A 25907-nucleotide genomic window follows, 5' to 3' on the forward strand; every position below is an offset into this window, starting at 1 on the left:
TGATCTCAATTTGATCTCCACTACCACTGCACAGCAGGGTGATCATCTCGTGGAAGTGGACCGGGATGGAGAAGAGTACAATCCTCGAAGAAGAGGGTTTTGGTTGTTTCTCTATTTCGAAGCATTCTCATTACTACAAAATCATAAATAGATCACACTTTGACAAATGAAAATATCTCACTTTTATTGGAAGTATCACTACTAAAAAAATGGCCTTTGCTACCATATAATTTGCGACCACCTGTTTATCAGTCGCAAATAACTAATTTCTTCTTTATTTTCTTTGATTTAATTTCCCCTCTTTATGTTTGCCCTAGCCGTTCACAAGATCATTTCCTTCCTCGCACGCGTTCTCGTTCTCTCTCTCTCTCTCTCAATCTCATAGTGGTATGAATGAGTCAAGATTCCCTTATTGTATTTTCTACTTCCAGGGTCATTGGGCCCACTTTTAGGTCCAATTTTGATAATCCGAACCGTTCATATTTTAAGATTTGTTTAGTATATCATACTTATAAAAAATCAAGTTGATCGAATATCAAAAAGTATGTATTCGGAGAACTGTTTATTAAATTCTTTAAAAAAATAATTTTTAGTTCAAGTTTTCTGAACACATACTTTCTGATATCCGATCAATTTGATTTTTTACAGGTATAATATACTGAACAAATCTTAAAATATGAACGATTTGAATTATTAAAATTAAGCCTAAAAGTATGTCCAATGGCTCTACAAGTAGGATATATAAGGAGAAAATGCAAGAAGGGAATCCTGATTCGGTAGGAATCTCTTACTTGTCTCTCTCTCCTTCTTGTTCTTCTCAATCTTGTGCTCTCTTTGTTTCTTATATTCTAAAAACACAATTAGGCCTCGTTTGGGAACAAGTTAATTTAGTAATTTTTTTTCTATTTGACTAAAATATGAACTAAAAAAAATTAGTAGGTTTGGAATGATTTTTTAATTTTTTATGAAAAATGTATAAAAAATAAAGAATAAATAGAATTTTTGACTTTTTAATATAAATTTTTAACTTTTTAATTAATTTAATAACTTTTTAATTTTTTAAGTAAAAAACGAGGGTACCAAACGAGGCAGTTTGTACCGATTCTTTCGAACTCGATCATTGAAAGTACGTTTTCTCTCTCTCTCTCTCTCTCTCAAGTTTCTTTCTTTGTTTCTTCTTGTTTTCGGGTTTGAATCTGTACCTAGGGTTTCGATTGAGTTCAAGGTGCTCTCTCTCGAAAGTTCTTCTCTCTGTTTCTATCTTCTTTCGTTTCTTCTTATTTTTTGATTTGATTCTGCTCCTAGGGTTTGGATCGACAGATGACCCTCGCAATATTCAAATTTGATGATTTCTATTATTCGACGAATGTAATTCAATTTTATTTCTTCATTTCGATTTTTTTTTTTTTTTTGGTTGCCTCCTAAGCCTGAAAAATCAGCATGTTTTTGTTTTGTCTGATCATATTTCTCCATTTTGCCTTTGTTTATCTTCTTAGAAATTGTCGGAAACTAAAATTGAAGAAATTGAGTTTTATTCTTTAGCTCTGTTTTTAGTCCCTTGGAATGAAAATTAAGATGATAGTTTTATGCTGTACATTTTTCTGATGATATTTATAGTTTTGGCCTCTGTTTTGTTGCTGAGAAAATGCTGGAAAAGAAAAAAAATATGCAGTAAAGTTGTTGACAAATTCTCATGAGACACGGAAGTTTTTGAATTTGCAGGACCTTATATGGTGATTATTGGTTTAGATAAGGTATATGATAGGTTTCCTAGATAGCATTATGAGCTGCTATACAACGTGGATAGTTTTGGAAAATAAGGAGTATTAGTCAGATATGTTGATGTAATTAAAGATATATATGTATAATCTTGGTACGAAACAGAGAGCTGATAATCTTGGTCAAAGGGTCCAAACCGTGATAGAAAAGTACCCTCCTTAATTTTTTTTCCCCTCGTGGTTTCTTTGCTTCTTAATTTTTTGTCTTCTTGTGGTTTTTTTGCTCCTTAATTTTTTTTCCCCTCGTGGTTTCTTTGAGTGCTTACTCACGGAACTCACATCACTTGATCTGGAACAGGGGTATTCCTGAAGCTATGCTAGAAAAGATTGCAAAAGTGGCATCACAAGAAGAAGAACGGAAGGTTCTGTTTGTTTTGCACTGCTTTTCTGGTTTTTATCTATACTAGATATATGTTTGTCACATAATTTGGCATCATCAACAACACACACAGACAAAAAAAAAAAAAATGTAATTTATTTATTTATTTTTGATTATTTATGTTATTATTGTTTTTGCAACCTTGGTTGTAAAACTATGTTACTTGCACATTTTCGGTCCTTACTCATGGAGAGCACCATTTTATTTGGAAATTATATGTATTGAAAAATTAGGTATATGAAAATAATGCCAAAGGTTATGTCTTTACCCAATCTTTCCCTCCCCCTCCCGGCTGTCAGGACTGGGTTCGCTTCTTCATAACTTCTATTGAAAAAATACTGTAATTTTTCTTGTCACAATTATGTTATTTCTTATCTTTTTGGCATTGGGTTTATGCGTAGAATTTACAAGGTCTACTTGAAATAAATGGTCCTTCCTTCCTTTACTTTCTTCTTCTTCTTCTTCTTCTTCTTACTGTTAAGTTGTAACTTGTAATGTTTTAGAATCATCTGTAAAAATTAGTACGATGTGTTGCTTGCTTGTATATGATGATATTTAAGTGATTGACTATTTTGTGTGCATGTATTTTTTTTTTTTTGGAGGGTCATTTAATTATTTTGTTTATTGAAGTAATTAAGAATAGGGGGAATTACATCCCAGTGGGACAATTTTATTTTATTTTTTTTAACACAAACATGGAGACGGCTTTTCACTTGTACCTCATGACAAAATCACTTGCACCCCACATTTTTTGTAATTTTTTTTCCTCTCTCACTATGTTGTAATTAACCCGTAAAAATAAGACTATAAATGTTTCTTATGTAACGTTGTATTGTGCTGTATCAAAGGTATATTTTTTAGCTTTGTGTTAGGCTTGTCTTCTCGCTTTCACTTACTTTTGGACCTACTTTGTCCCAGGATTTTTTGAGGAAGTCAATGTTCTCAAGCCTTAAAGATAGAGGTGGTGAGGACCGGGTCTACACAGCTGCCAAGGGGGCTGCATTCTTAGCCCATAATAGTTTTTCTCGTATTAGTTGGACTAGAGTGGAGGACGAAGTGTTCTTGGAAGACCCTGATGCATTAATACATGTGCAGTGGGAGGTTTTGAAAGCTCTTATGATTCTTGTATTAAGTGTTTATGATATGGTAATTGCTCTGGCTGAAAAATTATGCTAAGCAAGTTTGAGATTCACATTCTTCATCATTAGATTGCTTAGATTGTTTCATATTGCATTCACACACTGCTTTTTATTTATATAATTGCTTAGTATGTGTTTGTACTTTGACCAAATGTGATGACATTTTTCACCCAGTTCATAAATTGGGTGGTCAGATTACTTGTTTTGTCAATTATGTCCAGACCTTTCCCTTGTCATTGACGTCTTCACTCTCTTGTGTTAGTGATTGTATTTGGCATTGTGTTCTTTTCTATTCTGTCTCTTTATCCCTTCACTTTTACATGCTATTAACCTAAACCTTGTTCCCTTCTATTGTCATTTTTTTAGCTTTTGTAATTGTATCATTATACAATCACAAAGTAACTTGTTCAGGTAGATGCTCCTTATTTTATTTTCTTTACTTTTTTTTGGGTCTCTCTCTGTGTATGTATATATATATATATGTATGTATTTTTTTAAAAATTTGGACAGAAATAAGCTCAAAATATATCAACATAATGCTTTGACTACCACTGATGCATATTCATTCCTATTTCATTTCTTCGTGGAAAACACCTGTACTGATCATCCTTTTTTTCCCATCCTTTTTTTTTTCCAGGAAGATTTTATTCGAATTGCTTACGAGGAAGAGTTGAATGCTGAGCGTAATAAGTTTATGTTTGATTTATTTAGATTGCACAAGGTTTGTGTGAGCCTCTTGAGTTCAATATAAGTTAGTGGATTGTGGCCATGGACCTATCAAATTATAATTACATAGTTGACATTCATATTTAAGTTTGATTTTGAGTTTATTGGTTTGTCTAGCTTGATAACTGAAATTGATATTGCAAACAAGTTGATGGTGCAACTTTTATTGTTACTTTATAGACTACTAACGAAGCTATTCTGGCCATTGCTCGTTGGGAGATGAAGTTGGATGATTTTATCCTTCTTCATGAATATGATGTTAATAGTCTCTTAGAGGTAACTGTTACAATTACATGTCACTGTGTGACATTGCTTTTAGTCTTTGTAACAGCCAGAGTCACTTATTTAGAGATAATAGAAAAACGTATTTGTGCAGCAACAGACAACACCACAAGACTTGCTGATCCATAAGGTAACACGTTATTTTAGTCCTTATTTATGCTGTTGCCCTTGTAATCCCTAGCCTTCTTGTTATTAATCTCCTTTTGTTCTGACTTGTAGCTGAAAAATTGCTTATTGTGATGTGTTATATTTGTCTTCATTTTTCTTGGTATGGGTATGCATGCTTGAGAATTGTAGATGATTGTTTGAGGCATCAAACAACAGTATTTTTTATTTGAACTTTAAATGGCATTACTAAGTAATTTTATATATGTATTTTTTTTTTTGGCTTTGCTCCTTTCGTTGTTGTTTTTCCATAGTTCAAGTACACTCATCTATCATAATTGATTAGTTATGCAATGTTTTGAATATGATTTATGTTGATGTAGGATGTGCGTGTGTCTGAACTCTTAATCCAATGTACGGTGATTGTTATGAAGCAGTTGCGACCATTGAAGGTGCAAGTGTGAATCACTTTTGATTTGTTTCTTAATATTAATATTTTCTGCTACTTCACAATTAGATCACTCAAAGGTATTAACACTGAAGAACTGTTGATAAATTACTAAAAAATGTTTACCAAAATATTGTATTGAAGTTTAGGATTGTTATATATGTTTGTGCTTCGTCTTCGCAGTCAAATGTATCGTTCACTTTGCATTTGCGGCTTGCTCAAATTAATGTCTCCGTGTAAAGTGGATAGTTCATTCATCATCCTGAAGTCAGCTTTGAACTTAATGTTATGTGGTTATCATAACATTAATAAGATTTCATTTTTGACTTTTTGAATTTAAAGATTCTAAAATTTAAATTGGATTCTAAATATTTTTAAATGAGATGTGGCTAAAATATGAATAAGGCCAAGTTTGGCATGTCTTGAAAAAGACAAAAAGTCAAAAAGTTACTATCCTATTTAAGTCACATCATTTTATTTAAGTCACATCACCTCTCTAACACATCACTTCAAACCCAACCCAAACCCAACCCATATTTCATAAAAAGTCAAAAAGTGCACTTATTTAGATCATCCCAAACAACCCCTAAGATTTTTTTCGACTTTCTATTTCTATTAAAAGGTCTTTAAAATTTCAATTTAGATATATGGGGAGATAAACCAATAGTTTTATGCCACATATATTTATTAATTTTCAAACCAAACAAAACCAAAGCAAGCCTTTAAGTCCTCATTAAATGGGGTCGGTTACATGAATCCTTCTTCTCCATGCGACTCTATCAAAGGCCATTTTGTTAGTCAAATTAAGTAGATCCATATTTTTATTTACAACCCTAACCAACGTTAATTTATCTACCTTGTGCCTTAACACTTCCATCTACCGTCACTGCATTTCATCTTTTCACTACCGTCTCTGTTGGTCTCCGTTGAATATGACCAAACCATCTTAAGCGATTCTCTCTCAACTTATCTTCTATCGGTGCTACTCCTATCTATTCCCGAATACACTCATTCCTAATTCTGTCTTGTCTAGTCTTGCCACACATCCACCTTAGCATCCTCATCTTATCTACATGTTGTTTCTTGGTTACCTAACACTTCGTCCAATACAACATCGCTGGTCTAATAGTCGTTTATAGAACTTACCTTTTAGTCTAATGGGTATTCGTTTATCGCACAGTACCCCAGACGCACTTCTCCACTTACACCATCTTGTCTTAATCCTATGTGCCACATCCGCATCAATCTCTCCCGCTGTTGTGATAATCGATCCTAAATGACGAAAATGTTTACTCTGAGGTAGTTTTTGGTTCTCAATCTTCACTTCTCTGCTTTCATTATTACTGTTATTAAATTTACACTCCATGTACTCTGTTTTAGTTCTACTTATTTGGAATCCTTTAGATTCAAGTGCTTTTCTCCAAGTCTCCAACTTTGTGTGAACTTCTTTTCTAGTCTCATCCACTAGCATGATATCGTCTGCAAAAAGCATACACCATGGCATGTCATCCTAAATATTTGTTGTCAACTCATCCATAACTAAAGCAAAAAGATAAGGACTTAAGGTAGATTCTTGGTGTAACCCTACAGTGATAGGAAATTCATTTGTCTCTCCAGTAGACAATCTAATAGTGGTCACCATCCCTTCATACATGTCCCTAATCACATCAATGTAATCTTTTGTCACCCCTTTCTTCTCTAGCGCCTACCACATTATATCCCAAGACACTCTGTCATATGCTTTCTTAAGTTCGATAAACACCATATGAATGTGTTTTTTCTTCTCTCTATACTTTTCTATTACTCTCCTCAAAAGATAGATCGCTTCCATTGTTGACTTACCTAGCATAAACCCAAATTGATTCTCTGACACCTCTGTTATATCTCACAATCGGCGTTCCATCCCCGTCTCCCACACTTTCATTATATGACACATTAGTTTGATTCCTCTATAGTTGTTGCAATTCTGGACATCTCCTTTATTCTTATAGATTGACACTAAAATACTCTTCCTCCACTCATCTGGCATGTTCCTAGTCAACAAAATTTTACTAAACAACCTAGTCAACCAAGCAATCCTTTTTTTACCCTTCCAAGCTTCAATAGGGATATCATCGAATTCTAAAGGCTTATTTGATTTCATCTTCTTAAGTGTAATCGCCACTTTAAAGTTTCTAATCCTACGATAGGTCTTGGTTTATCGTATTACTGGCCATTTCTTCTCCTATTAACGAACTTCTATGTTCCTCATTTAGTAGTTTCTCAAAATAGTTCTTTCATCTTTCCTTAATCTCTTCATCTTTCACCAATACCTTAGAATCTTCACTCTTGATGCACTTAACTTGATTAAAATCTCTTGTTTTCCTCTCCCGTATCTTAGCAAGTTTGTATATCCTTTTCTCTCCCTCCTTACTGTCTAGTCTAGTATATAGGTCATCATAAGCTTTCAACTTAGCCTCTTTTACTACTTTCTTGACCTCATTATTAGCCAATCTATAGCTCTTAAGGTTTTTCTCAGCTCTATCATTCTGTCACTTTTTAAAATACTTTTTTTTTTTTTGGCCTTAACTACCGCTTGAACCTCTTCCCTCCACCACCAAGTTTCCCTAGAGCTGGGTTCCGTTCTTTTCGACTCTCCAAGAACTTTCCTTGAGATCACCACCAAGTTTCCCTAGAGCTGGGTCCCCTTTTTTTCGACTCTCCAAGCACTTCCCTTGAGATTCTCCTCATACAATTGGCCATCGAGTTCCACTTAGTGTTAGCATCCTCTTCCAAGTCCTAAGTATCTTTCTTATTCATTCTATTCTTAAATATTTCTAATTTATCTCTTTTTTAGGTCCCACCATCTCGTCTTACGACGCCCACCATTCTTCCTAGCTTGGTATTGCCCTTTGAAACATAAATCTAGTATCAAAATCCTATGTTAAGAGGCCAAGCTCTCTCCAAGACTCACCTTACAATCATTGCATTTTAGGCGGTCCACTTTTCTTACTAAGAAATAATCTATTTGGCTCTTAATTGACCCACTCTTAAAGGTTATCAAATGCTCCTCCTTCTTCTTATACATAGTATTGGCCACCACTAGGTCAGAAGCCAATGCAAAATCTAAGATACTCTCTCCAGTTTTATTTTTGTCACCAAAACTGTATCCACCTTGCACCCTTTCATAGCCTAGTTTATCTATGCCTACATGACTATTAAAATCTCCACCTATAACCAAGTTCTCTCCTACAGGTATCTCCTGTAAGATCTCATCCCTTTTGCTCCAAAATATTTCTCTTAGTCTGATCATTTAGTCTTACTTGAGGGGCGTATACACTAATAACGTTAACTGTCTTCCCTCCAATAACTAGTTTAACTAACATAATCCTATCCCATTTTCTAATGACCGTCATTACATTCTCTACAAGACCCTTGGCAATTATGATTCCTACCCCATTCTTGCGTCTATCCTGACCACTATAATACAGCTTAAAACCAGCATCCTCGATTATCCTAGCTTTCTCACCCGTTCACTTAGTTTCTTGTACGCAAGCTATACTAACTCTCCTCGTAAGCATAACATCTATCAATTGCATCGTCTTACTAGTTAAGGTTCTTATATTCCAAGTGGCTACCCTAAACCTGTAGTTTTGGACTAGGCTCTTTACTCGCACTCGTCCAGAAAAACGCGGGAATCTTTGCCCGTTTTTCACCACACCCAGGCGTCAATGCGGCGCCCCTTGCTCACTTTTCGAAACACCTGGAGGTAGGTACTAAGCTAACGCGCCACTTGAGGGGAACGACCTAGCATTTAAACGATTCAAAGTAGGATTCATTGTCATAAGGGATCCGAGCGGCCTTTTTACGTGTTGGCTGTCGGCTACTTAACACACAACCCTCCTCCTTTACCTGGGCTTGGGACCGACGGAGTTGTTAACAACACTGGCGGAGTTATATTTATTAATTTTCAAAAATAAAAATTTAAATGAGATGCAATTTAAATATAGATAAGATACTATTTTGGCCTTTATATTTAAATATTTTAAAATTTTCAATATAATTTGGTTGGTCCAATAGTTATTTGTCATATGTATTCTTCTCTTTTAAAAATAAAAAATTAACAAATTAAAATTCTGATTTATTTTCTATAATAATGTCATAAATTAAGGATTATTTATTTATTTATTTCCATAAATAAAGTAATTTGGAAGGTAGGAATTAATAAATTTGAAATGTATTGCAATAATAATAAAAAATTCAATAATTATAATTAAAGTTGAAGAGCCAATGATTTTATGACACATGTATTTTTGTATTTTTTTAATTCAAAAATCTAGAAAAATTGGATTAAGAGTTTTGAGTTCATATAGTTATGAACGTTTTTTCCTTATATAATTTTATTGATTATTTTTTAATTTCTCTCTTTTAAACCAGAGAAATTATGCAATGCACCTAATGATGGAATTGACCCAAGAGAAGTGCCGTGGTATCACTAATGTTCTGTTGCTGGAGCCTTGGGGGTGCTTCGATTTCTTGGAGCTGCATAGGCTTGAGCCGCCTGTCCAATTTGTTGGGCTTGATGTACTTGCTTGTCAAATACTTGAAGCCATGGACCAGTTAATAGAATGGAAAGGGCTTGAGGTAATTTGTTTTGCTTGTGGCAAATATTGTTGCCCGTGCCATAATCCTTAGCGCACATTTTTTTAATGTATAACTGATGAGTATAGCTCTGTTACATGTAAGAGTTTTTTTGGCGTTTTCCCATTTGATGTGGCAGATTATTTGCATATCAGATGGCATATTCCACTTAAAATGAGCATATTGTAAATTTAGGATATCACTGAATAGTGGCCCAGTAGTTGCAATATTTGTCTACTTTTGTGGGTTTTGCAGAATTATTGTGCTTTGTATGAAAGTTTTCTGTGGAGGATTATGAATTCTTTGCACCATTGCAATTTTCCATTTTCCATTCTCCTTTTGCAGTTACACAAGTCCATGAAATCAGCTACATTTCCCTTGCGGTCAGGTGTCTTTGGAAATTGTACAGAAGAGGTAATTGAGGTTGTTGGACATGCTGACTGTGAAAGAAGGTCAGAAGGACATCGTTTTATTAGCTCACATCATCTTTTATTGGGCCTGCTTCGCACAAGGATTGGAGGAAGTGTCCTGAAGTTTGTGCAGTTACGACAAGCTCTTGAGGAACCTGTGAGAAATCCTAGATATTGCATATACGGGACAGCACAGTGTTTAGCTGGTAAGAATGCTTTTGCTTTACATCCAAATTCACTTACTGATGCACTTCTAGATAAAAGCATCTTTATCATTTGAAATTTGACTTGTAAATAAAAAAATCTTACCAAATGCACTTACTAATCTCCTTAATTTGACTACGAAATGGCCTTTGGATAGAGTCGAGTAGAAAAGAAGAATTTATGCAGTTAACCCATATGATGGAACTTAAGGCTTGGCTTGGTTTGGTGTTCGATTATGAAAAATAGTAGGTTGAATCGTTTAATGTGTATGCTTTTCATAAATTTGCTGTAGGTGTTGACAAAATACAACTTGAACACCTGTTTTTAGCAATTATGTTCTTAGAGCTTGGGAGAAATTTTTTTTCTTTGCGAGACGAAATAATTGAGATTATAGAACAAGAAGATTTGTCTATGGATGAGTGCGTCCTCAAACTTGGCAACCTGTGCTTGCTTGAAGGACTTAAATGTGCCCCGCAAAAGGTATTTTTCTTTTTCTTTTCTAGAAAGTAGAATTGTTTGTTATATCATATCTATAACCTGGTTTGTAACAGGAAGATTTGTCAATAAATGAGCCCATCCTCAAACTTGGCAAGCTGTGCATGCTTGAAGAACTTGAAATTGATCCGGGAAAGGTATTTCTATTCAAAAAAAAAAAAAATCTCTGGGAAAGTTATTTTTGGTAGCGTTTGGTTTATAACTCAAATCATGATTTGGATGATTTTTTTTTTTTTAAAAAAACCTATAATCAAATACACTATTCAAAATTAAATTTAAAACTCAAAACCAAACTCTTTTCAAAACTCTATTTAAAAAAAAAAAAATCAAAAAATTATCTTTTTATTTTTATTTTTGAAGAAATATATATATATATATATTTTGAAAAAAATATTTTGTTATTTTTTTTAAGTATGGGCAATCTAAATTTTTTTAAAATTTTAAAAAAATTAAAATATTTAAAATAATAAATAAAAAATATTTTAAATTAAAATTATATATTTAAAATTAAAAATAAAATTTTTAAATATTAAATAAAAATATAACGCACTACATATTAAAATAAATAAATATTTACAATAAAAAATAGTTGCCCTAAAAAATAAAATTAAGAAAATTTTTAAATGTTTTAATAAAAAATAAACCTAAAAAATTTCAAAATACAATTCAAAAACTCAATTTAATGTACAATTCAATTTTTTTTTTTTCAAAATTCATAACCAAACAAATTTGGGTAAATTATTTTTAAGACCTATTTGGAAGACTTGTATAAAATATGGTCCTATGAAAAAACTTATAGTCTAATAGCTCCTGTGATTTTACTGTGGACACGTATACCCCTAATCTTCATTAATTAATAATCTGATTAATGATAATATCGTATATGGAAAATCCAATGTTACCATAGATTGTGATTATATTTTTATAGTTAGAAATTTGAAATTCAAAATAATCTAATTAATGGCAATACCATATATGGGAAATCGTTACCATAAATTGTGATCACATTTATATGGTTGGAAATTTGAAATTCAAAACATAAATGTAACATTCCAAACTCAACGTGACATTCCCAAACCAAATGTGACATTTCCATATGCTTCTGAAATTCAAAATAACTTGATTAATGGCAATATCATATTATGGAAAATCCAATGTTACCAAAGAATGTGATCATATCTATATATGGTTGGAAATTTGAAATTCAAAACATAAATGTAACATCTCAAACCCAATGTGACATTTCTAAACACAATGTGACATTCTCATATGCTTCTCATCCCAAATCCAACACATGTAACATTTCAAACCTAACGTGACATTCCAATACTCTACCGTTAAATTATAAATAATGTAACTTCTTAAATGTAATATGGAACATCGCAACCCAACCCATGTATTAAACCATCATTACTCCCAACCCAGCGTAACTTTAACATCGAGTAATGGGATTCAATCCACATTCAATTACAAACCCAAATCCTCAATAATTTTGCGCAATGTATTGTGACATGTATGTGAACATTAATTACAATAAAGACACGATACACATTCAAACACATATGCAATCGAACAAACACAGGTCATCTACTACATGATGTATGTGGATAAACGTTACACACTAAATGTAATATGCATTGTAACACGATCATTCCAGGTCCTAATGTACAATTGCCATCTTACGATGTGATTCACATTCGACATCCAATTAACAACCAAGATCAAATTTCCCCAACCAAACCATGAACTCATACACACCACTCCACACATCAAACATATCAAAACGTATCAACCATCACAATATTAAATACACACAAGCCTGCCCAAATGTGATATGATGAATGAGAAAATAGTGTACAATATGGAAACAAATTAGGGGTATAATAGTACACTAATATCATTCATTTATAACTTATAGGACCTTATGGAACACATTCCTATTTAAATAGGGCTTCAAACTCTAAAATAATATTTATAGGACTTCATATTAAATAAAGTCTTTCAAATAGGACTTATAAATAATTTTCCTAACAAATTTTTCCTTTTCAAAACTCATTTCAAAAATTTAAAACTCAAAATACAATTTAAAACTCAAATCATGATTTAAAAACTACCAAACGGAAGTTTATTTTTCTTTTCTAGAAAGTAGAATTGTTTGTTATAATCTATATAGCCTGGTTTGTTTCTCATTAATCTGTGTGAGAAAAAAAAATGTAAAATTGTTTGGAGCATGTTTTATTTATCTTGATGTTAACAATCCCCAAGAAATTTTCAACATTGTTCTTTTTTCTGTTTTTGTTTTTTTATTTTTAAATTTATTTAAAGTGCTAGTGTACTTTCTTTTTTTTGCTTTTTTTTTCTTAAGTTTATTTTTATGTTCTCTCTCTCTCTCTCTCTCTCTCTCTCCACTTATTGAAGGATTTCCGAAGCAACAGCTTGGACAATAACAAAAATGCATGGAATGCTGGCTTGAGTAGCAAAAGATTTAATGTGTTCTTAGAAGGTAAAGTAGCAAATTTTTTATTTTATTTTTTGTATCTGCAAATCATGTATCTTTTTTTTAATTATTGTGTTTTTATTAGGTCTATTGAAGCTCACTAGAAGACAAGCTGGAAAGACTTCTGAGGGCAGTGTTTGGGGTTTTATAAGTAGTGTTTCCAAATTCTGGGAGCCACAAGCTCTCAAGCTTCGTGTTTAGCAGGACTCTTATGCACTTTAGCAAAGGAGTTAATGAATACATAGTCCTAATAATGAGATGGTGGGCAAATTATACCATTTCATTGGTTGGGCACATGAATACGTACTCTATGTGAGCTATTAAATAACTTCTGGTATATTGTTGTATTGTGTATTTATGTTTGTGGGGGTAATTGGAATTATTGTGTTTGGCATGGTTCAGTTTCATGATTTTATTAATGATGTTGGGCTCGTTTATATTATGATTCATCATTTTGTTCATTTTTGGTTATCATTTTGTTTATTTTATTTTATTTTATTTTATTTTTTGAATTCATATTATTTATGCTGTGTTTGCATCTGTTTGAACTGCTTGCATGATGATTGTTGGGATATTAACCTTTCTGGTTTTCCTATCCAAAAAAAAAACCCTTCCTCATTTTTTTTTTTTTTTTTTTGAAATTAAATAATTAGGTTGCTTTGAAAACAGAATGTCAAAACAACATAGTTGTTTCAAGCGGGAATAAAAAAAAAACCCAAATTGGTTAATGGTTCAGGATGGTTGCTCACCGGTTGGGCACTAATTCTTGTGAAATTTGATCGACGAGGTCATGAGTCATGGCTCCTATTGTTAGTGAGCAGTGGCAGATCCAGTTTTTACGGCTAAGTTTAGGTGTGTATATATTTAATATCTAGATTAATGTAAAACGTGTGTTATGTGCAATTTTAGACTAATTTAAAATTTTGTTTTGAAATTAAACAAAAATAATTTGAAAAAAGAAGATATGATTAAGAAATTTTACCTATTTTTAACTGGGTTATACAAAAATAATGTTTGAAACAAAAAGAAGCTTTTGTTAGTGTTTTATTCTAACTATAATCTAAATCTAATCTAAAATGACTTTAGGAAGGCGGAACAATGTGATTGTTTTTGACCCTTGGTTTGTTTGTTTGTTTTTGTTTTGTTTTGTTTTGTTTTGTTTTTTTTTTTTTCAGTTCCCAAAATATCTTTCATAACGTAAACTTGCATCTACAGACGTGTCACATCTTCAGCCACTTACATTACCAATCGTTGCCTAAAAACAAACACACACTGTTCTGTTGGAAAATTTGAATTTAAATTTACTCTAACGGTTGTGTCTCTTGAGATGGAAGGGTGTGTCCTTTTGAAGTGTCACAACTTTTTTAAAGAGTCATGGAGGAATTTATAAATTCCATTCCTCTTGCTTCATTTTAGCGTAGAGAATTGTCATTTTCTTCTTCACTTTGCATTTATTCTTCATATTTCTTGAGTCTAATTTCCTGTAAAGAGAGTACATACACAACGAAGTTTGCTAGGCTTGCAATAGTAGTGCAAGACATTGATCGTTGTATCTTGGGAGATAGACGTCCATTGAATCCTAAGCACCGGTGAGAGGACGAATCTGTCTTAAGGAGAGAGTGTCACACACTCGACTCGATCAGGTTTTGTCTGTTTATGTACTGTAAGTTCTATCACATTATTATGTTGATTTATTTTGGTTTTTGGTTTTGCCCAAAAAGCGTTTGCATAATTTTAAATTATATTTTTCATATAGTTTGGTACTAGTTTTTCTAACAATCTTAAGACAGAATTTGTGCCTGTTTATGTTTTTTGGTACAATATAATTGATTTGCCTGATCTTTTCATAACTGGAATTTGAAAAGAAAAGTCTGAGAAATGTTTCTTATTATTTGAAAAATCTTAATCTTTTTTATGGTCTTGATTGTTGCTTATGATTGAGAATTTATTACATACATATGTGTATGTGTATGGGACATTGAAGGTTTCTAATAGGGGTGAGCATGGTTCGGATTGGTCTGGATTGGGAAAAAATTAGGACCAATCCGTTATCTACGGTTCCTGAAAAATTAAAACCAATTCAATCCGTTTAAATTGTGGAACCAATCCGTTGAAACACGGATTGGATCGGTTTAGGACCACGAATTTAAATAATTAAATAAGAAAAAAAATATAGACATTACATTTCCATTCCAATAGCAACATAGCTGCTGAAAACCTGTAAACAGTATTATAAGTAAACAACATCCATTCCAATAGCATTTCCATTCCAATAGCAACATAGCTGCTGAAAACCTGTAAACAGTAGTTTTAGACAAATTCTAAGCAAACAGATATAAAGTAGTTTTAGACAAAAACAAATAAACAAACAAAGGCATGTTGGCAGCAGCACATCTTAAGGATGACAAACAAAAGCACAACAACAGCGCAGTGGCAGCAGCAGCGCAATAGCAGCAGTAATAGGTGATTTCCAGCAGACGAAATCACTTTCTAGCAGCTATGTTAACATTGGTTAGAGCCGTAAAAAAATTAATTTCAGTTTAAAGTAAAAAATAACACAATACATGAATGAAATTTAAATGATTAATTGAATATTAGAATTCTATTACCTCTTTCTATGTCCTCCAAATCTGCAAAGTTTCCTTCTATCTGAAGTGGCATTGGCGAAGCACGCAACCAATCTTGTGTACAAATTAAACTTTCAACAAGTTTTGGAGTAAGAGAACTACGAAATTGGTCAAGGATACGACCTCCTGTGCTGAAAGTAGACTCAGAAGCAACAGAAGAGACAGGAATGGCCAAAATATCCCTCGCAACCTGAGAAAGAATTTTATATCTTGAAGAATTTGTCTTCCACCAACTTAAGATGTCAAAGTTTAAGACTTCCTTTTCACAAGATTCTTCCAAATACCTATCTACTTCTGACTTTCCTCCATCACCTTCTTCTTCCTCCAAAAGCTTTTGAAATTTTGTCATAAGAGACACTTGGTGCTCACTTGCACCAATGTTTACTTGATCAACAATGTCTACCTCATGAACCATTTCATTGGAAGATGAAGCAACTGTCTCAAACTGTTTATACTCATCAAAAATGTTATTCAAAGTCTCTCTTACTTTTTGAGTGAGCTCACTCACCATGGCAGGTTGATAAACTTCAAAATAACAAAACCTCACATACTTCAACTTATAACAAGGATCTAACGCAACAGTAATCAATAACATCATATTTATTTTTTCAATTTTTCCCCAATACTTGTCAAATTTAGTCTTCATTTTTATTGCCATGGCTTTCAAAGAAGGATCTAAACTCTTTCCCCAGTTAAGGCACTTTCTATAGCACAAACTTCAGTGAAGTACAATTTGGAATTGACATACAAAGTACCAGACAAGCGAACAGTTGCATCATAAAACTTTTACAAAAATTGTGTAAAAACATGAGCATCTTCCCAATCTTGAGAGGTGGGAGGTCCATGATTAAGTTCTAGTTTGAAATGTGGGTCCTCATCCTCTGAACTCTCAAATACTTTTTGAAACTTTGTTGCAACATCTAGCATTAGATATGTGGAGTTCCACCTAGTTTGAGCATCTAGACACAACAAGCTTTTACATGTTACCCTCTCTGTTTCAGCACATGTCCTGAAAAATTGCTCTCGTTGTGGAGAACTCCTTACATACTTCACCGCATCACGAATTCGAGTTATTGAATCTTTTATTTCACTTAACCCATCCTTGACAATTAAATTAATTATATGGGCACAGCACCTCATATGCAAGTACTCACTCCTTAAAATCAAAGAGTCACTGTTTTTTGAAAACTTCCTTTTCACATATGCAATAGCTACATCATTTGCACTTGCATTATCCACAGTGATTGTACTAATCTTCTCTATGCCCCAATCAACTAAACATGATTCCACTGCCTTACCAATTGCCTCTCCTTTGTGACTAGAAATCACACTAAAGTTGAGAATTCTTTTTTGCAAATTCCAGTCTTTATCAATAAAGTGGGCAGTTAGGCACATGTATGAAACATTTTGTAAAGATGTCCATGAATCCATAGTGAGACAAAGTCTATAGTTTGCATTCTTCAACACATTTTTCAATTTTTTCTTCTCACTACAATATAAATCCACAATATCCCTTGCTACTGTAAAGCATGAAAACTTTTTGAAATTGGGTTGCATCACACTACAAAATTGACGGAATCCTTCACGCTCTACAAACCTAAATGGCAACTCATCAGTGATTACCATTTTAACAAGTGAATCCCTACATGCTTGCTGATCAAATTTCCAAACTCCAAGAGTTTTTTCACCTTCAGTTACAGATTGAAATGCCAAAGTCTTTTGTTTTTTATTTTCTTTATTTTGAGGGGATTTAGGACAATTTGCAATATGTTTTCTCAAAGTGCTAGTTCCATTTGCACTAATCCAAGCATAAGAAGCTTTACAATGGTTACATTTAACACATGTAGCAGTCTTACTCCCTTCTTTAAAAATTTTGATAAAATGTTCCCAAACTTCAGAATATTGTCTAGCTTTTGGCTTAAGAGGAGGGGGCATACCTTTGAACCAGAAGGAGTTTCAGGCTGAGGATCATGTTCTTTATCAGATTGAGACTGAGAGATGTCAATTACATCATTTGTGTCTCTGGTACTTGACATCTATCAAACAAGAGAAAGAAATAAATAATAAAAAAAATATTCTTTATAAGTCTATTCATTTATGAATTCAAACAATACCTAGACAGATTCATTTTAGCCCCTTTTTCTTATTGTGTGGCTGACAGAATATGAAAAAGGAACTGACACAATGGACGTTTGGTTTGACTCAGGTATCATAGCTTAATGTTACACATAACTTTGTTTACTACTGAAAAAAAACATGGATTTTCATTAGTATTTTTGAATATTTTCTTACCTTATGGCATTATAAATATTCTTTACAGTTTTATGATTTGTGGTCTGGCCCATCTGGGTCTTATAAAAGTTTTACTAAAAGTTACTTTATTTTTTTTTCACTTGGATAAATAATTCTAGTAACAAGTGAGCAAATGTTTCCTTCAGTATTTTGGCAACATCTTATTATTGTTATAACTCTACAATTGAACCATCAAGATTCCTGTGATTCAAACCCCACGCTACAAAAAAAGAAAAAAATCAAAGTTGGAACCATCAAGATTGGAAGATGAATCAATGGGATTCTTAGGAGATGCCTTTGATAAATTTTTTTGAACTATTTCATCTAGGATAATGTGAAGTAATAAGCACAAATTAAGCACATTAAAATGTTGCTGAATATAGAGAATGCTTTACACAAAGCTTTCTTTGCAGCATCCCATTACATGTTAAAGTTTTGAGTGGCTGATTTTTGTTTCTGTTTGTTTTTTGCTGGTTCAGTAAAGTTTTCTCTATTTATGTCTTTATGTTCAAAACACAATAAGGAAAAGGGGCATTTTGTTAATGGTTCTGAATTGATAACCTAGACAGATTGCATTGTTTGCATTGCAATTCAAACAAAATAGGGCTCTTCATTCACAATCTTACAACAGAAAATATCACTTTAAAGCTTACTGCACTTAGCAAATAAAAATACAAAATTCAAGTACTCTCAAATTAAATACTGTCTAGTTCAAGAATGAGAGGAATGCATACTGTGGATTCTTAGTTACATACAGAAATCAAAGAAAAAACATACACTGTGGATTAATTTTTTTACTTACATTTAAAAATAAAACAAACAACAGAAAATAGAGATGAAATCAGAAAAAATAAATAAAGACAGAAAACAGAAAATAGAACATAGAAAAAAATGATAAAAATAAAATGAAAATAGAAAACAAAATAAAAATAAAAATAAAAACAGAAAAAATAAAAATAATATCTCTTACTTACATTTATTGAATCTATTGTAGATGACATGAACAATCGATTTGAGATTAAATCCACCGATCTGAGATAAAATCACAGCAGTGTATTGTGTATGTTTTTTCTTTGAGATTAAACCCATTTCAGAGTGTTAGAGAGAGAGAGAGAGAGAGAGAGAGAGAGAGAAAGAGAGAGTAGCTCACCGCGAGAGAGAGATAACAACTATAGCTACCGATCTGATTTGAGATGGATGATCTGGGAACAAAGGAACAAAAATAGTGTCATTGAGAGAGAGAGAGAGAGAGAACTCACCGAGAGAGAGAGACGAGCAGCACACCGTCGCCGATCTGATCTGAGATGGATGAGAGTGTGAGAGAGAACTCAGTCTGAGATGAGAAAGAGAAGAGAGAGAGACACCATCGACAAAGAGATGAGATGAGGCGTGAATGAGAGAGGCGTAAATTAGGTCACATTTTAGTTTTTATATGAGAGAAGAAATTATATTGTGTGGCAAGATATATAGTATAAATATAGATTATTTTTAGATGGTCCGGATCGGTTCCAATCCAGAACCGTGGGGTTCAATCCAGAACTGATCCGTGGCCTACGGATTTTGAAATTTTCAATCCGAAACTGAACCACAGATTCAAAAAACCAATCCAAACCTATCAAATTGGACTGGACTGGATCGGATTACGGATTTTACGGATTCTACGGATTCCTTGCTCAGCCCTAGTTTCCAGTATCTTGGGATGATGGCTTTTTAGCCAAAATCTGTAGTGTGGGTGGTCAAAAAAGTGATATAACCCATAATGAAGTAAATTGAATAATAAGAAGGGTGAGGTTCTTCCTTGATTAATTTTAATCGATTACACATACCTCTCTTCTCTCTATTTATTTCTCCACTGAAACACCACACCACACAACACAAACAAAGCCGAAATCGAATAATTGGAACATTGTAGAGCCGCCACAGAGAGAGAAAAGTCTTCTACCGTTGCAATCTCGAACTCACCTATGTTCTCTCCATCTAGGGCTTCGGCTACAGAAGCCTCCGAGCGGGCTTAATAGGGCTTCTAATGATTGTACGGTTTCAACTTCGTCTTCATCTTCTTCTTCGCCGGCGTTGTTGAAGAGGAAGAGGCCGGTGAGGTTGGATAATTCCAAATTCGGGAATGGGTTTTGGTGGTGGTTGTGTGGCGACGCCGGTGGTGGGAGTGGAGAGGAGGGAGGTTGTGGAGGCTGAGAGTGATGGGTATTCGATGTTTTGTAAGAGGGGAAGAATGGAAGCCATGGAAGATAGGTTGCCTGCCCTCCTCAATCTTCAAGGCGATCCCAAACAGTGATGCGTTAATGCCTTTGAATCCGTCATTGGAAACGGAGAAACCAATCGGCATGTTGGTGCTTCGTTCAAAGGTGCCATTTCATTTTTATCCCAAACTGTTTGAAACTTTTAGTTGGCTCCTTAATCGTTGAATTGAGTTTGGGTATTCCTTTCATCCAAATATCAAATCTAATGGTTTATTTATTTATAAGGAAATTTTTTTGTCGTTTATTAGTTGAACATAATGATCAACTATTTGGAAAGACAATTGGAAATGTTTTAAATTAAAATTTTCTAATTTAAATTAAATATATAAATATGGCATGTATGTGTGATATTTTTTAACAAACTCATGACATAATTTGGTGAGATGTTATATTGTGGTCCCAGTCCCAGCTGTGCTACCTATAACACTTTATTGAAGGGTTATTGCCTAATTAATAATGTGGACAGAGCACTCGATGTTTTCTACAATGGCGAATTCTGGTGTTATGCCAAATAGAGTTTCCTGTAACTTTTTAGTACACGCACTTTGCAAGAAAGGACTATTGGAGGATGCTAGGAAGCTTCTTAAAGGAAAATTAGATGAAAATTGTGACAAGGGAAGATCAAATTTAATCCATAGCACTGTGCTTCTGTCACTTGTTGGTTATTTATTTGTTTATTTTTTTTTCTAAATAATAATCTCATAAAAATGGCATTAGGGGGATGCCACCAGAATACAGCCACTTGATTGCTTTATATTTGCTTAGGACCCTTATTATAGGATGGACCGCTAAATGTGATATTCTTTAGTATTTGCAACAATTTGGGAATGTGTGGTTTCATGACACCCCAAACAGCAGCAGTATACAATGGTCACTCTTCTCCATTGGCCAATTGTGGACCGTCTGATTTCCCCAAAATCTTGAGGGTCATTGGTTAGGATCATGTGTTTCGTTGTTTCCGCTGTGTTTGTGATTTGAAACGGATCAAAAATAAATAAAAAAAATAAAAAAATAAAAAATAATAGAGCAGGTGTGTAATTTTGTTTTGTAATCTTACAATCTGATCTAATTTTGTTTATGTTGACTATTAGTTTGTGGAAAATGTATATAGATATATAGATATATGCATGTATATATAGTTATGTCGGTTGGTGGCTTTCTTCTGAAAAGTTGTGTAACTTCTATCAATTGATTGGTAACTATAAATATTATATTTGTTAGTTCACTTTAATATCATGATAGGCAGTGATTTTGTACTGGTTGGTATATTTATATGGTTCTGTAAGATAATTAATTTGATGTCGATAATCAAATATATGTTGATAGAATTGATTGATTAATTTTATGCTTAAAGTTTAATTGAAAATATTTTGTATACAAATATATATTATGTGAAATTTTCAATTAATTTGTGATTGTGTTGATGACATCATCAATGAATTTCTTTTGGAAGATTATGAGAAATTATGTGAGATAGAATGGGGAATCTTTTGTGTTGATTATTATTTTTTCATAATCAAATTGAAAGTTATTTTTAAAGTAACTTTGAATTTTGTGAATCAGGATATCTTCAATCTTTATTTCACTTGTGTGGTAGACTTGGTTTAACCATGAATCATGTTCCTAATGTGGGAGTTTATCTTTTGAATTTGTAGAGCTAATTCCATTTTTGCCCCAAATATTTTTGAATGCGTTATTTTTGTGACCGTGACACTTGTCTGAAAATAAATCATGTTGTTTGTGCTAATTTATATATTATCACAAATGTGGGGGAGAGAGATTAATGAGAAAATTATGATTTTGATTGGCTTGTTAGTCTTGTCCATGTCTACATATGTTGTAGAGTTGACAATTAATAAGCATCATTTTTTTTATATGATGTCATTAATATCAATTTAATATGTGATGTATTATAAATGGATGTCAATTATTTATCAAAGTATTGATAAAAATATGAACTTACGTGTTTTGACATAAGAGGTATTCTAATTATTCTTTGGAATAATGACTAAAATTAGTGTGGTGACTGATAACTCTGTAATAAAATATTATATGAGTTTAAAAAATATATATATATTTCATGGGTGAAAGCCACTTTGGTAATTGTCGACATAGTCAACAATACTGGATAAGACAAATACGATGTAAATGTATTTATATAGTGATATTTATATTCCATGTTGAGATTGGATTTAAGGGTTGCAGTAAACAAAAAGAAATTAATCATGGCTAAAGAAATATCATTTGACAAAGTGTTGTGGCCACAACCGGTACTGCAAAAGCAAGTTATGAAGTCTAATTGTTTTTAGACAAATTAGTATTGTGTTTATATTCACAAAGCAATTTACATCTTGTTATTTAGTTCAAGCACGCCAATTAATGATATATTTTGATTTATCTTAGAATTGTAGGGGTGCATTAATATTTTTGTGTAATTATACGCCAACAAGAGAAATTAAATTTCCTTGGAATGCTTAAAATATGGGGGTGCTTGGAAAATTTTACCAAAGTAACGGTTCCGATTGTAGGTTCACAAAGAATCTCAATTCTTTTTATAGGATAAAGTTGGAGTAGAAGCAAATATGGTTTCATTTACTCATAAGGAACACCTCTATGTTTATTATTTAAATTTGAAAATAGGAGTGACATAGAGTAACGGTAAGTCTCAATATAATCAAAGACTTAATACCGTAAGACATTTGCTTTCAATTGTGCATATTGTCTAAGGATAATATAGTGGATCCATGAACTACTCAATGATATATAACTGAGAAGGTCAAAACGGAAAATTAGTGGCCGCTAAACAAAAAGTTTGACCAGAGAGCAAATGAGGGAAAGTTTATCGAGGGGAATGTGATTAAAGCCTACTACACTAGAGTCATCATAATGGTAACCCTACTTAGATGACTGGATATCCCAAGAACTAAGTTCAAAGGGACAACTAAGTTATGTGTGGCTCGCCAAAAATCACTAAATGAGTCTATCTCCTATCCATTCCTATGATGAGAGTGATATCTACAACATGTGTTGTATGTAGGGGATTTAGGGTAAGTTATGCTTTTAATGATCACTTATATCTTGAAAACCCTAGAGGGGATATCTTTCAAGAGGAGTATTTAAGAGACTTGAAATAAGGATCACTTATATGAGTGTGAAGGGGCCGCTTCTATGAGAATTGATAAGGTTAAATTTTCTAAAGCACTCATGAAATACCAGGACTTGCCCAAGGCCAAAACGGGCACAACCGTGAGAACTAAACTGTGTTTGGAGATATTCTGTGTGAATTCTATTGTCTTGGCTTACACAAACGGCTGAACAGTTCAAGGCATCATGTCCACTGATTAGCTAGTAAGTCCGATAGGCTTTCACTAGGAAAGGTTCAAAGCCGAAAGCTACCTATCCCGATGCAGGGTATTTCCTTAATGTACTCTCTCTTTGTCTGCATGTTGTTGCATGTCCTTTCCGTAAATTTCATTCATGTGGGGGGTTGTTGGAAAATTTGAATTTAAATTTACTCCAATGGTTGTGTCTCTTGAGATGGAAGGGTGTGTCCTTTTGAAGGGTCACAACCTTTCTAAAGAGTCATGGAGGAATCTATAAATTCTATCCCTCTCACTTCATTTTAGCGTAGGAATTGTCATTTTCTTCTTCACTTTGCATTTATTCTTCATATTTCCTGAGTCTAATTTTCCTATAAAGAGAGTACACACACAGCAAAATTCGCTAGGCTTGCAATAGTAGTGCTGCCAGTGCAAGACATTGATTGTTGTATCCTGAGAGATAGACGTCCATTGAATCCTAAGCATCTGTGGGAGGACGAATCTGTCTTAAGGAAAGAGTGTCACACACTCGACTCGATCAGGTTTTTTCTTTTTATGTACTGTAAGTTCTATCACGTTATTATGTTGATTTATTTTGGTTTTTGGTTTTGCCCAAAAAGTGTTTGCATAATTTTAAATTATATTTTCTATATAGTTTGGTACTAGTTTTTCTAACATGTTCTGCACTATAAACGAAAGGTAAATTATATTTTGCTCTTTTTATATTTGATCACTTTTATCATTGTTTCACTTTGATTCTTAAAATTTATTTATTTTTCACTTTGACTTTTTATGTTTTAAGTTTTTTTTCATTTTACTCTTAAAACTAATTTTTGTACAAAATTAGTCAGAAAATGTCATAATAACTGTCATATAATATAAAAATATATTATTATATTAGAATTTAAAATTATGTTAGAGATGCGAGTTATTTATAATAAAATATTTTTATGTCACATGAATGTTAAAATGTTATTTTTTGTCTAATTTTTAACAAAAATTAGTTAAATTATGAAAAACTTGAAACACAAAAGGCCAAAATAAAAAAATAAATAAATCTTAAGGGGTTGTTTGGGATCTTCTAAATAAATACCCTTTTTGACTTTTTATGAAATATGAGTTGAGTTTGAAGTGATGTGGTAGAGAGGTGATGTGATTTCAATAAGATGATATGACTTAAATAGGATAGTGACTTTTTAACTTTTTTTTAAAGGATGCCAAACTTAATTTATCCTATAAACAAACACTATTACACTCTAGCCTTTAAGATTAAATTTTATTTTAATTTATATTTTAAGATAAACTAGTGAGGGGTCCGCGTGCATTGTGCCCATTACAATTAATGAGATTGATTGTATGCTTAACAAAAGAGCAATGTGAGAACAAATAATATTGAGCAATTTCAAAAAAACAAATAATAATAATAATAATAATAATAATAATAATAATAATATTGAGCAATTCATTTAAAATTGACCCACAATTATATTAACTGCAAGGACATGATCATATCTATAAACTATCTTCAAGCAGGTAAACCCATACATGTGATTGTTCAAACTCCAAAGTACATATTCGCAAAAGAACAATAGAAAATTCTAGAAGAGAGAAAGGAGAGTCAAAGAGTGTATGGACGCGGATCACGGTGGTTCACCAGCTCGGAGACCGAAGAATGGCACAGGGACGCTTAACTATTCCACTGTAACCAACCAGCAGCACGACCAAGAGAAGGGTAACGACACTAAGAAATCAATGGAGGAAGAGGATCTACTAGAACGTCATAGCAGGAAGAAGGGGAATACTCTGGATGGGCCTGTTTCTGTTAATCGCTCTTTCAAGGAGGCTTTGTCTTCTCCATTTCACCTGATAAGCAGTTCAGAACAGCCAGAGTTACTCTCGAGTGGGGTCGATAAGGAGGTGTCAGATTCTGATACTTCCATACCGTCCATTGTTCTGTCGAAGGAAAGAGTTTGAGAGAATTCGTAACCCTTGGCAGAACTCACTCATAGTGAAGCTCATGGGCCGGAGTTTAGGTTATACGTACTTGACGGACAGACTCAAGAACATCTAGAAACTACATAGTTCCTTTTTTGGTGTCGATCTGGGCAACCATTTCTTTCTTTTGAAATTCCAAGATGTGGTAGACTTGAATAAGGTGTTGAATGAAGGGCCTTGGTTTGTAGGAAGGAATTTCCTTGCGATTCGTCGCTGGGAACCTGACTTTCAACCGGAGAAGGAAAGTCTTTCTACTACAGTGGTGTGGGTCAGACTCCACAGTCTCCCCATTGAATATTATGACCACCAGATTCTTCGGCGGATTGGTAACA

General features: G+C 33.1%; 2 protein-coding genes across 30 annotated transcripts; one reads left to right on the forward strand and one right to left on the reverse strand.

Annotated features, from left to right (window-relative positions):
* Positions 1-1061: 1061 nt before the first annotated feature.
* On the forward strand, positions 1062-13525 carry LOC114260848 (uncharacterized). Of its 29 annotated transcripts, none has more exons than XM_082886659.1 (14): positions 1094-1126; positions 1306-1368; positions 2077-2140; positions 3076-3303; positions 3934-4017; positions 4203-4298; positions 4381-4434; positions 4793-4861; positions 9274-9480; positions 9823-10093; positions 10384-10571; positions 10643-10723; positions 13005-13089; positions 13169-13525. In XM_082886659.1, the coding sequence occupies exons 2-14, from the start codon at positions 1346-1348 to the stop codon at positions 13282-13284; spliced, it is 1566 nt and encodes a 521-aa protein (XP_082742785.1). In that variant the 5' UTR covers positions 1094-1126; positions 1306-1345; the 3' UTR covers positions 13285-13525. The 29 variants fall into 29 exon arrangements, with proteins under 29 accessions (XP_082742790.1, XP_082742792.1, XP_082742794.1 ...); XM_082886661.1 differs by having other exon boundaries at positions 4399-4434; XM_082886663.1 differs by having other exon boundaries at positions 4405-4434.
* A 1788-nt stretch (positions 13526-15313) lies between these two features.
* On the reverse strand, positions 15314-16368 carry LOC145799370 (zinc finger BED domain-containing protein RICESLEEPER 4-like). Its single transcript, XM_082888932.1, has 2 exons — positions 15693-16368; positions 15314-15378 (listed from the first exon to the last, which is right to left on the reverse strand). The coding sequence occupies exons 1-2, from the start codon at positions 16366-16368 to the stop codon at positions 15314-15316; spliced, it is 741 nt and encodes a 246-aa protein (XP_082745058.1).
* Positions 16369-25907: the final 9539 nt, after the last annotated feature.

This window comes from Camellia sinensis, chromosome 9, assembly GCF_055761805.1.
Source record: "Camellia sinensis isolate YWXY chromosome 9, ASM5576180v1, whole genome shotgun sequence".
NCBI lineage: Eukaryota > Viridiplantae > Streptophyta > Magnoliopsida > Ericales > Theaceae > Camellia > Camellia sinensis.

Coding starts and splice junctions, on each gene's coding strand:
- LOC114260848 (XM_082886659.1), top strand. CDS start 1,346: ATGATTTCTATTATTCGACGAAT. Junction 3,304..3,933: donor TATTAAGTGTTTATGATATG/GTAATTGCTCTG, acceptor TTTTTTTTCCAG/GAAGATTTTATTCGAATTGC. Junction 10,572..10,642: donor TTAAATGTGCCCCGCAAAAG/GTATTTTTCTTT, acceptor GGTTTGTAACAG/GAAGATTTGTCAATAAATGA.
- LOC145799370 (XM_082888932.1), bottom strand. CDS start 16,368: ATGGCAATAAAAATGAAGACTAAATTTGACAAGTATTGGGGAAAAATT. Junction 15,379..15,692: donor TTTGGAGGACATAGAAAGAG/GTAATAGAATTC, acceptor TACTGTTTACAG/GTTTTCAGCAGCTATGTTGC.